At 35.6% G+C, this 10,930-nt stretch overlaps 1 protein-coding gene across 15 annotated transcripts; it reads left to right on the top strand.

Moving 5' to 3' along the window:
• Positions 1–912: 912 nt before the first annotated feature.
• Positions 913–10,368, top strand: LOC18433689 (initiation factor 4F subunit (DUF1350)). Of its 15 annotated transcripts, none has more exons than XR_016046422.1 (10): positions 913–1,079; positions 2,236–2,703; positions 3,218–3,421; positions 4,037–4,094; positions 4,210–4,272; positions 4,701–4,776; positions 6,962–7,077; positions 7,630–7,824; positions 7,943–8,074; positions 10,001–10,368. XR_016046422.1 is itself a non-coding variant. In XM_020666831.2 (10 exons), the coding sequence occupies exons 2-10, from the start codon at positions 2,285–2,287 to the stop codon at positions 10,136–10,138; spliced, it is 1,278 nt and encodes a 425-aa protein (XP_020522490.2). In that variant the 5' UTR covers positions 913–1,079; positions 2,236–2,284; the 3' UTR covers positions 10,139–10,368. The 15 variants fall into 15 exon arrangements, 6 of the variants coding, with proteins under 6 accessions (XP_020522490.2, XP_006843834.3, XP_020522488.2 ...); XR_016046427.1 differs by having other exon boundaries at positions 4,688–4,776; positions 7,735–7,806; XR_016046425.1 differs by having other exon boundaries at positions 4,688–4,776; positions 7,735–7,824.
• The last annotated feature ends 562 nt before the right edge of the window (positions 10,369–10,930 follow it).

Raw genomic sequence — 10,930 nt, 5'->3', positions numbered from 1 at the left:
CAAGATGAATGGACATGAGAAAAAATGGATTTCAAGTTTTAGAAATAGTGTATCTTGTAACGCAGTTTTAGACCATCAATTTTCAAGATTTTCAAATATTTTCAAAGATTTACTCGATCGACACTATTTTTAAGCTTTAAATTTTATAATTAAAGGTTAAAATATATTTTAAGGCTACCACAAAGATTTCCAATATTGAAACTATATTTCTCGATACTATTTGAAGGTGCGCTTTACTTTGATTGTTTAGAGCCTCGGAAGTTTATATAGTGACAAAGCTCTAAACAATCAAATTAGAGCCTAACTCATAAATTTCACCAGAAGAAGTTGTTTTCATATCCAAATATCCTCAAATTGATCATCTCGAAATGGTGTATTTTAGAACATATTTTTGGACCGTCACTTTTCAAAATTTTCAATTTTTTACTTATCTCTATATCTCCACTTTTTTTGAAGCTTTAAACTTTATAAATAAATATGAAAATATATGTTAAAGGCTGTTACAACGATTTTCAATATGGGAAAAGTTTAGATAGAGCTTAGGCTCTAAACAATCAAATCATACCCTACCTCACAACTTTCTTTAGAAGAGGTTCTTTTGATGCCCAAATATCTTCAAATCGATCATCTTAACATCAAGATGCATAGACATGAGAAAAAATGGATTTCAAATTTTAGAAATATTGCATCTTGAAACGTATTTTTGGATCGTCAATTTTCAATATTTTCAAATTTTCATATATCCGCTCGATCTACACTATTTTTGAAGCTTTAAATTTTATAACTAAAGATAAAAATTTAATCTAAAGCTATTACAAAACTTTCCAGTATTAAAACCATATTTCTCAATACTATTTAAAGGTGGGCTCTAATTTGATTGTTTAGAGCCTCGGCTCTATACAAACCGCACCCTTTCAATATTGAAACCATACTTCTCGAAACTACTTCAAGGTACGCTCTAATTTGATTGTTTAGAGCTTCGGTTCTATACACACCGCACCCAGTTTTTAAACCACCGTTGCCATCCTATCTGTGCGGTGCTTCTCGGCCATTACTGTGCGCCACTTCCTCCTCCTCAAGTGAGCTCTTTCTCTCTCTCTTCGCCCTTTTATCTCGCTAAATTCTTCCTGTAGAGCTCTTAGCTTGAGTGAGTGATTGCTCAGTAAAACTAAAAAGCCTTGGACTGTGAATGTTCAAGTAGGGAGATCGGTTAATGCCAACAGAAATATTTCCTTATGTCTTTTTCGTTTGATCATTTTTAGCTCACATCTCTTTTTCCCTATGAATAGGTTGAACTTTTGTTCAAAAATTGCTTGGGTTTGCATATTTGTAGGGCATGAAATCCTTGCATTGATCAAATAACCAGCATAAACTTGGAACCTTTTTTTTTTTGGTGTGCATTTGACTCTATAATTTTATTTTCTTTGGACACTCTTATTGAGAAATTTCGTAGTAAAATACTCATGTTTTGCTGTAGTCATTTCTAGCATAAAATTTGTGGGAATTTGGTTAGAAATATAGGCCTTTTTGGATGACTGAAGTGCAATTATATCATTTTTTTTTAAAATTTGTGGTAAATACCTGTGCTTGGGCTTCAAAATCTCAATCCATCTTCCTTATTCACCTTTTTAGCATAATAATTGAATTATAACCTATTACTACTAAGCCAATCAACTGCTCCACACTAAATGATTGGTGTTTTGTGTTTTTACAAGTTTATTTACCCAGAAAAAAAAAGAAAAAAACGAAAAAGAAAAAAGACTGCATTGGTATAATTGAAATTCATCAAATAATTTTGAACTATTTCCCCATTTGGTTTTGTAGAAAAACTTGCAAACTTCGATCTGAATTTTGTGGCTTCGCTTGATGTAACTCTGTAGAATCCATCTAGCTTTTATTTTGTAAGGGATTTTCATGTTATTATCATATCAAATTCCAATCAAAGCTGCTCGTCCCTGATAATTAGTCTAATTTTTGGACTGTAAAGAACGGATATTGATAAATATATAGTACATTTTGGTTTAGAAGTAATCTTTGTAAGTATTGAGGTTGCAGTAGCTGATGCTTACAAATCCTTTTTTCCATTTGGAAATTAAAATTTCCAGAAAACTAATATTTCTTGTTCACCATGTTTTGCTTTCGAGATTCATATTTTGTTCTGAAATTTTGAGTTGGCACATTATGGATTGAAGGTGTTCTAAACTACTCTTCATTTTGTTTTATCAAATGGTGCAGAATTTGGGCACACTTAAGTTCTTGGCATTGTTGTTCTTTAAAAAATTAAATGACTCAATTGGTGTGCTACTCACAAAATATGAAGTTACATTATTACTCCCCATTGAACTTCTCAGAGTGTAGATACAATTATTCTGCTGTCAATCGTTTGGGATTTCATAGAGATGTATCCACAAAAATTGGAACAAGACATATTTTTGGAGGGTTTTGCCGTTCATGGAAATCAAAGATGCAGAGCTTATGTATTGGATGCCCAACTCTTGCGAAGCACCGAGCCTCAGTCAAGAATATGCGGAAAACTTTTATTTCGAATGTGTACAATGCTGATCGCGAGATCTATAATGAAAAGGGTTATAGAAGGTTGGGTCAATGTTTGGTGATTTCACCATCAAATGGAAGAAAACCACAGGCTATTATCAAGTTCTTGGGAGGTGCTTTCATTGGAGCAATTCCTGAGGTTACCTACAGGTATGGTTATATCATGGCTGTGGTACATTTCATGGAGCAGGTACTTTGATTGCTTCATGGTTGTCTCAAAAATGGAAAAGCATATTGTTGTCCAGTGCACCATAAAAAGCCGTAGTTTCTATTGGGCCCATAAGCATATGATGAAATGATTGACATTGATGGAGAGAGAGAGTGGCACCCTCCATTTGGGTCTTGTCCTCCTCCTCCATTTGGGCCTTGCCCAGTTCTGGTGAGTCCTTCCTTCTTTCCATCACTGTCCATCATTTCATTGGAAGGTCATGAATGCAATGGACTACAGTTTTCCACTATTCAATGGGCTCTAGAGTTCTTTTCCCTCTTAGAAATCCACTTTCTGCAGATTGTTATCTGGAAGTAGTAACTGTTGTTTTTATTGTCCTATTTGGGTTTTCAACTATTCAAAGTTTCCTTAGTCAATAATATTTCAGTTATCTATCTGAATTTTGAGCTTCTTATTTGCAGTTGCATGTCTAATGGATAATTGTGCCTTGTGCAGCCATTTGATTGATCTATTGGCTAAGGAAGGGTTTCTTATAATTGCTGTGCCCTATAATGTGACATTTGATCACGAAGAAGCCGCAAAAGAAGTCTATGATAAGTTCAATGCTTGCATGGATATGCTTCTTTCCTCTGGATTATCCCATGCTGGCCTCTTGGTTGATGATATCCTTCAACTTCCAGTTTATTCAGTTGGTCACAGGTCAATTATAATCAATGTCTTTTATTTCTCCAATAGTGTGAGTCTCATTTAACTCCTTAAGTATTCCTCTTAATGTCATGCTCTATTTTATGTAAAAATTTGAATTTGCAAAGAGAACAAGTTTTATATTTTTTGACCAGTCTCTCTCACCTTGCATATATTAATTTAATGTGGGTTTGTATACTGTGAGACTGTTTATCTTTGTTACAAGGAGGTTACAATTACTTCTATCCATTGGATCTCAAATTGGATGGCTTGGAGTGTGTCATAAAGTTTTAGAAATTCTGTTTTTGTAGTTTGAGTCTAGTTAATGACACTCTTACAACCACTAGATTTGAAATCTGGCGGATAAGAGTGATTAGCAAAAAGTCTCTTTGTATACTTTTCCTTCAGCATGCATGTTTTGGTCTAGAAATTGCTGATTTACGTTTTTACGTGTAGCTAAACAAGTCAAAACCTCTAAGAGGAGGTGATATATCTTGTATGGAAGGACAATGCAATATTATTAGGATCTTCTTGGTTTTGTCAGTTCTAAATCTCTGGATTTTTGCTGTCTATGAGGCATGATAATTGCTTACTCATCTGTTGTCGTTTGCTTCTGTATACAATTTTCAGTAATGGTGCGCTGCTTCAGTTGCTTGCTGGAAGTTATTTTGGTGAAAAGATTCCCAAGGTTTGGTATCTGCGTATTCTTACTCGGAGTGCAATTTTCTTTTGGAGCAGTTAAAGAAAATCATGGACTAATGACTGATCATTTATTTTATTTTATTTTATTTGTCTTTTGGAAGGCCAATGCCATAATCTCATTTAACAACAAAGAAGCTTCTGAAGCTGTCCCATACTTTGAACAGGTACATAACTTTGTTGAGATTTGAAACATTTTGAAGAGATGTTTGAAAATACTGAGATTTCTTCTGCAATTGTTTCGGGGATTCCTTTAATAGTTGAGTCATCATAATTGTACATGGATATTTTGAGATTTAGAAGTTCAATGGTTAGCCTTTCTCCAACTCTGATTGGATTTTCTGTGTCTTCTGGTGGTCCCATCATATGAGTAAATCCAACCTATAGGAGAAAGAAGACCCAAAAACATCAATCAGACTCCTTAAATTTACACGTCACATTTTTCTAGTGGCAGATGAATGTGAAGTAGAAATATATCAATTTCCTCTAAGAAATAAGCCTCTAGCTGATTATGTACCTTTTCCTTATTAGAATGGGATGGACGTCCCTGTTTGTCCAATTGATGTCTAAGTGCTCCTGAAGGTGTCTTCTGCAGCTAGGTCCAGTAGCTACTCAATTGGCGCCAATTCTTGAGGCCTCACCAGTCTACGCAATGGCCAGAAATACTTCAGGTGATTATATCATCTCTTTGTAATTGTCAAATATCTGTTAAATCTAGTTTCTAACTTTCGTTTTGATTGTTAATAAAAATCTAATTGTGCACATCTTGTATGATCACCTGCATATTTTATCAAGTTGTTCCTACGTTTGGTGTATAGTGTGGTGTACCTTCAAGGGTGTTGGAAGCAGATTTTACCCCCCCCTTTTTTAATAAAAGTTTAGACTACATGCCTACTTGGTTTTTTTTTTTTTGGTACTTACATGCCTAATTGTTTTCTTGACTTATTTTGATTATCAAACTAATGATGGTGTTGGGTGATGCAAGAGTCTTACCATATTACTCTAGTAATCTCTTAAGCATGGCGAGGTGCAATCATTCTAGTTCATATATCTGCAAACTTTGTCAAGTAACTAGAGCGAGCATCGTTGGCTTGTATATGCTGCCTTTTTGTAGAATGAGTTTGTTTATTTCATTTTGAGATACTTGAGTTGAGAGATAGGCTTAAAGGCGAATTGGATGGGAAGCCTTGGATGATTTCTTTTTCCTATTGCATCTATATCGACAATGAGTTTAAGAAATTAAGATTAGGGGTGATAGATGAGTCCTGGGGCAATCCTTTGAAGTAGCGAGAGTTCAATTTGAGTAGCCTAGTAGACTTATACTTGGAGTTACCTCTTTCTATTGGCATATGTCCCATAGTGCCCTGAGGAATCCAATCTTAACATAAGTTGATATAGTAGATTTCAAATTTTCTAGTCATTATATCACGTTTATAGGACTGTTTTTTCTGGTATTCCAATGTATTTCATATCTCTATTTTGGATGCCAACAGCTATGGTGACATGCTACTATAGAGGTTGGGAATTTCTTTATGAGAAACAATTTTGGAGGCCAGGCCCTGTGGTTCCCTTTGGAACATGAAGTGCACTGGCATCCCTAAACTTGAGGTTCCTAGAGAATGTGTAGATTTGGAGTCTATATGCTACCACGTACATGGTTCATGCAACTATGGTTTCTTCTATGTGTTATTTGATGTTCTTAAAAGAATTATTTTTCTTTTGGTAAGTAATAAATCCTGCATTTTACTTTTTTATAAAGGCATCTATAGAATGTCTCATAGCATATGCATTAGGCAAAAAAAGAGAGGTATAAGTTAACACAAAGTGTTATGCATATGCTATGCAATGATATTCTTACTTGTTAATTCCTCTCAAAACATCTCCTCTCTAGCTAAGAATATGCTCTCTGGATGGTGATGCTTTGGGGGAAAGAGCATAGCCAATAATTTGCAATTTTCACAATCTCCTCCTGGACATCTCCTATCAGGTTTTGTGCATCTAATAATGTCCAGTCAGTTGCCTTCTGCCACTAGGAGTCCACTCAAATGCTAGAACGCTCTCAGATCTATCATGAAAGAATTTACTTCCACTCAGTGGATTCATAAATGCCAAATGAGCTTGCGAAGGCATTGAATTACAAGGCTTCTTCATTCATTAAAAGGTCTTTTGACTCTAGACGGGCTGGTAATTCGTAAAAGTTGAAAATTTACAGACCTTCTAGTGGCTTAATTCACCTCATCTGAAGTTTGGAGTTCATTTTTTACATTGACAGAGTTGACATTCCCATTCTAAATGGCTCCAAACTTTCCAGTTGTAAAGAATTTTGGTGCGAAACATGAGGTTCCATACCTGCTCTTTTTCTTTTTCTGATTTGTTTGTAGTTTATCATTCTTTTTAAAAATTTTGTGGGTGGTGAACTGTTGAAGCATAATATTTGGTGGCTTAAATTAACATTGTAAAGGATTTGTATTATATTTAGCTTACCAAGTTGTTGGATTTGGTAGCTTCTTTTTTTTTTCTCTTTTGTGAATGAATATTTCTTTCATCTTGGAAAACTTTATGTTGCGTTTTCAAAGGAACCTTGAGGTCAGAGATAGTCTTTTGATTCCTTTCGACATGCATTTGGCAAAGTGTAAATCTCTATTTGATACTAAAGCAACATCTGAATTCTGAAGAAACCTTGTGCAGTTGTGGGCCTTGTGGCCACTACCCATGCAACTGGAGTTCAGATAATAAGGAATCGCTTCCTTGAATGGATAATTTTCTTCTGAAATTTTAACTTGGGGTTAAACATTCTTTCAAACATGCCATAAATTGACTGAGACCATATCCTCTTGTCTTTCCCCTATGTTGCAGACAACGCTTTCAAGACTGTACTTGATGTTGCTGGACCCATGCTTCAACAGTTTGATCAGGAAGCCATTGGTTCTGTGACAAAATTTATTGACCAGTTACCCTCGGTCATGAGTCAGGTCTTCTCATGACCTTTTGTTTACTTGTTTATGTGTGTAGAACTATCTAAGTTTTCTTATAGAGATATTTATTGTCTTTGTGCTGTTACCCAACTGTAAAAGAAATATAATCATTTATATACCCCTTGAGTCTGGGGGTTTCAGGCTAGGCAGGGGTACCCTGGGTGAGTTCGTTTGGACTTTCTTCTGTAGTGAAACATATTTCTTTATATTGGGCGACAGAAATTGACTGTACCTGGGTGAGCTTCTGCGTAGTCTGCTACTGTGGTCAATAATGGTTTTAGTAATTAGGAATTGATGGCTGATGCTACTTGGCAGTACCATATTCAATACTCTTTTGGAATATGCTAATGCACAAATATTCGCATGCATTTACACAAAAGGGCCACTTCATTTTCACCATATAGAAACACGTGTCATAAAAGGGCCACTTCATTTTCACCATTTTCTTACAATTTGTCAGTAGTTTTCTCTTCAAAAATATATGTTTAATATTTTGGATGACATTTGTGCCAAGTGTTGAAATGCAATTTTGCTCTCCCTGTATTTTAGGACTAAAACAGTTAGAATATATGAAGACTGGAGAACATTCATTGCAACAGTTGGCCTTGTCACTTCTGTTCAAAGGTTCAGGTCATCTTGTTTTGTTTTCTTCAGGTCAACCAGGGGGTATCTGAGTTCAAGCCCACACCCTTGGAAAACCGGGACTTCATAAAATGTTCTTACAATGTTCGTAGGACTTTATTGGTAATGCAAATTTCAGAAGAGTTCAGTTTTGAAGTGCCAAAATCACTGTGGAAAGATTTTATATGGTTGATACATGGGAGTCAAAGTGATACATTTGTTACATAATGCTCCTTGCCAGGTTAAATTTAACTTTGATGCAATTGATGAAACCGATGTTATTGAAGAAATTTTGAAGCCGCGTATTGCTGCAATAGGTGGAAAATTGGAAAAAGTTACATTGAATGGAATCCATATTACACCTTGCGCTCAGGTATGAAATTAAAATCTCAAGTACTTTGAGTGATTTATCTTAGGATAAGGATTTTATAGGCTGCCTGTCCTATGGAACAGAATAGGCTGGACAGCTCTAGTTGCATGATGATAGGTGATCTAGATGGCCAGTGTTCACCGTACATGGCGGACACATTTTGGCCCTTTAATTTTGTTGCAAATTATTGTTCTTTTTTTTGGAGCCCCTATGTCAGGAACACGTGTCTAAATTTTGGGGTCGATCTGAATAAAAATTAAACAAACTGATAAATGTAATCCTAATACACAACTTCTGCCATCCATATCCTCCAGATTCAATATGGCTCTCCGGCCTATACTATTCCATTGGTTGGTGGCCTATATTATCTTTTTCCTTTAAACTTACATTTGATGCATTTGTTTGTGATAGACATCAGTATGTTGATAGCTAGGCTGGTGAACTTTGTGGATCATGCTCCTACCCAAGTCATTTGAACTAGAGATTATTTATGCTTCACTTGTGTTTGACTAATATATCACAGGTAAATAGTCTGACTAGAATGCATCTATTTACATTTTATATGCACCAGATAGGATCTTCAAAATATTGCATGCCCCGGCTTAGTAACATATACCATACATGGGCTGTGAATCATTCCATACATGGAGTGTGCTGTAATTGAGTATTTTCTCTTTGGGTGTGTGAGGGAAGAGTTCTATATTATTGGATGAGAGTAGTGAACCAGAGTGGACATAGGAATACATTGTGGCTAGTATAGTTTGCTGGAATTGGTTTAGGGAAAGGTTGAGGTGACTTCCAAATGAGAAGGTGTTACTTCCATTCAGAAGTCGGACTCAGCAAAGGAGAGAGTTAATTAAGGATGAGAACCGTGCAGTCAACAGATTTTTTGATATTTGCTGAGAACTGGGCTCAATGTATTTATGTATTCCTTCTCTTGCATTTTACTTGTGGAAGCGGATCCATTGAATGTGAGGCAGGGTTGTTAGGGAAATATTGGAATGCGATGCAGGATTTGTAATGCAAACTACAATGAGACTAGAATCTATCTAGAGGAGAAGCTAAAAGTATTGTAGATTCATTTGAGCGTTTCCTTAGAGGAGTTGATATGGAATTAGATCTTCTAGTTCAGTTCGGTCGTGCGGAGTTTTACATATTCTTTTTACGTCTGACAATTTATCTTTACTGGGTACCTCATCATCATCATTAGAGTCTTTTCCCAACAATTTGGGGTCGGATATACGAATCATGTTCCGCCATTCTATTCTATTAAGGTCATGCCCTTAGTGAGGCCATAAGTTCCCATATCATTTCTTACTACTTCCAACTATGTTCTTCTACTTGAACCAAATCACACCCCCAAACAGATTCTGTATTGGGTTTACGCTAGACATGACAAGCCCACTTAAATCTACTTTATCCTATCTTATCACCTATTGGAGCCTAGAATACTTAAATTAGCAAGAAAAAATTATTTGTTAGAAGATAGTTTAAATGAGGACTACAATAATTGTGCCACTAATATTGTTGAAGATCATATTTTTCAGTTCTCATGATTGGTTTTTTTAGTTCATAGGACTGCTCTCTCTCTTTCTCTCTCTCTCTCTCTCTCTCTCTCTCTCTCTCTCTCTCTCTCTCTCTCTCGCTTTAGGTGTGCAAATGTGCGTATGTGTTTTTGTTGAAGAGGTACCTACCTGGTGAGAATGGATCTCTCCATGTCGTGTTGTGGCTCCGGCCACCCCGACCACCTTTGCCTAGAGTCTGTACTTGCAAGTGTGTGTATTGAAACAGGTGACATGTAATTCCAGTGTATGCTTATGGACAAGTTTCTTGTTTCAGCTGTGTTAAGAACAGATGAAGAAGCAGATGAAATCAAAGTTGATAATGTGCAAATGAAATTGTTCTGAAATATGAGTTTTGTATGCACAGGATATCAAATGGAAGGTGGGTGACTTGTATACTCCAGCTGATGCACTTGCCCAGGGATTGAAGGCTGCTTCCCTCAACGATACAAGGATACTTGTCAGGACCATCTCAGATTGGTTTAAAAACCTTGGTGAACCATGATTTGCAATAACCAGAGATGGTCAAGTTTGTAAAATGCTTCTAAATCTACTTCTGTTTTTCCCTCCTTCCTGCAATTTCACACTTCTTTTAGAAATATATATTTCTAATTGTTTTGGAGAATTTTCATTAATCCTAGTTGTTTTGTTTTTTCACTTTTTACTCTATATTACTATTTGTTGATCTATATTACTTGAATAAGGAAATTGATAATGCTTCATCCCGGATAAAAACTTTTCACCATTTACTTTGATAATTTGATAATTTAAGAATCACTAAAATGCTGCCAATGATGTGGGCAAGCATGTGAGAGAGAGATCCCTTTACCCTTGCATATAGGATTGTAGGCCGAGATCTAATGCTGCGAACATATAGCCCAATGCGCTAGCCGGTTTAATCCGGGCTTCCTTCCTTTTTAAGGTTGTAACCTTATATAAATTTTTTTCAAATTTTAAGGATCGAAAATCTACGTTGTGATTAGTATGATTCTAAAAAACAAAATTAAAATTTTAAAATAGAAAGTGAGATTTTTTAATGTTATTTTAATACCCTTAATTGTGAATTTAGTTGGGGCTGCCCTTCATTGACGTCCATCTAAAGTGCGTTCCTTGAGGCACGTTTTACTTTTCTGAAAAAATACAAAAAATATAGTAAAATACTTGTCAACTTTACCTTTTTTTTTCTTTTTTTTTAAAGATATAATGTAATTCCGAAGGAAATGTCGATTTAAAGAGGGTTGAGAAGATAAAGGAATGACCTTTTTTTTCTTTTTTTCTCTCTTTAGGGGACATTTCC

The sequence above is a fragment of the Amborella trichopoda genome, chromosome 12, assembly GCF_054954075.1.
Source record: "Amborella trichopoda isolate Santa Cruz 75 chromosome 12, AtrichopodaSantaCruz75HAP2 v2.0, whole genome shotgun sequence".
Lineage (NCBI taxonomy): Eukaryota > Viridiplantae > Streptophyta > Magnoliopsida > Amborellales > Amborellaceae > Amborella > Amborella trichopoda.
This window is presented reverse-complemented; position numbering and strand designations above follow the sequence as displayed.

Bases quoted from the DNA above. Each gene is read 5' to 3' on its own strand.
- LOC18433689 (XM_006843771.4), top strand. From the start codon at position 2,285: ATGACTCAATTGGTGTGCTACTCACAAAATATGAAGTTACATTATTAC. The intron at 4,095-4,209 runs GTTTGGTATCTG...GTCTTTTGGAAG, and splicing joins TTGGTGAAAAGATTCCCAAG to GCCAATGCCATAATCTCATT. The intron at 7,825-7,942 runs GTAATGCAAATT...GCTCCTTGCCAG, and splicing joins ATGTTCGTAGGACTTTATTG to GTTAAATTTAACTTTGATGC.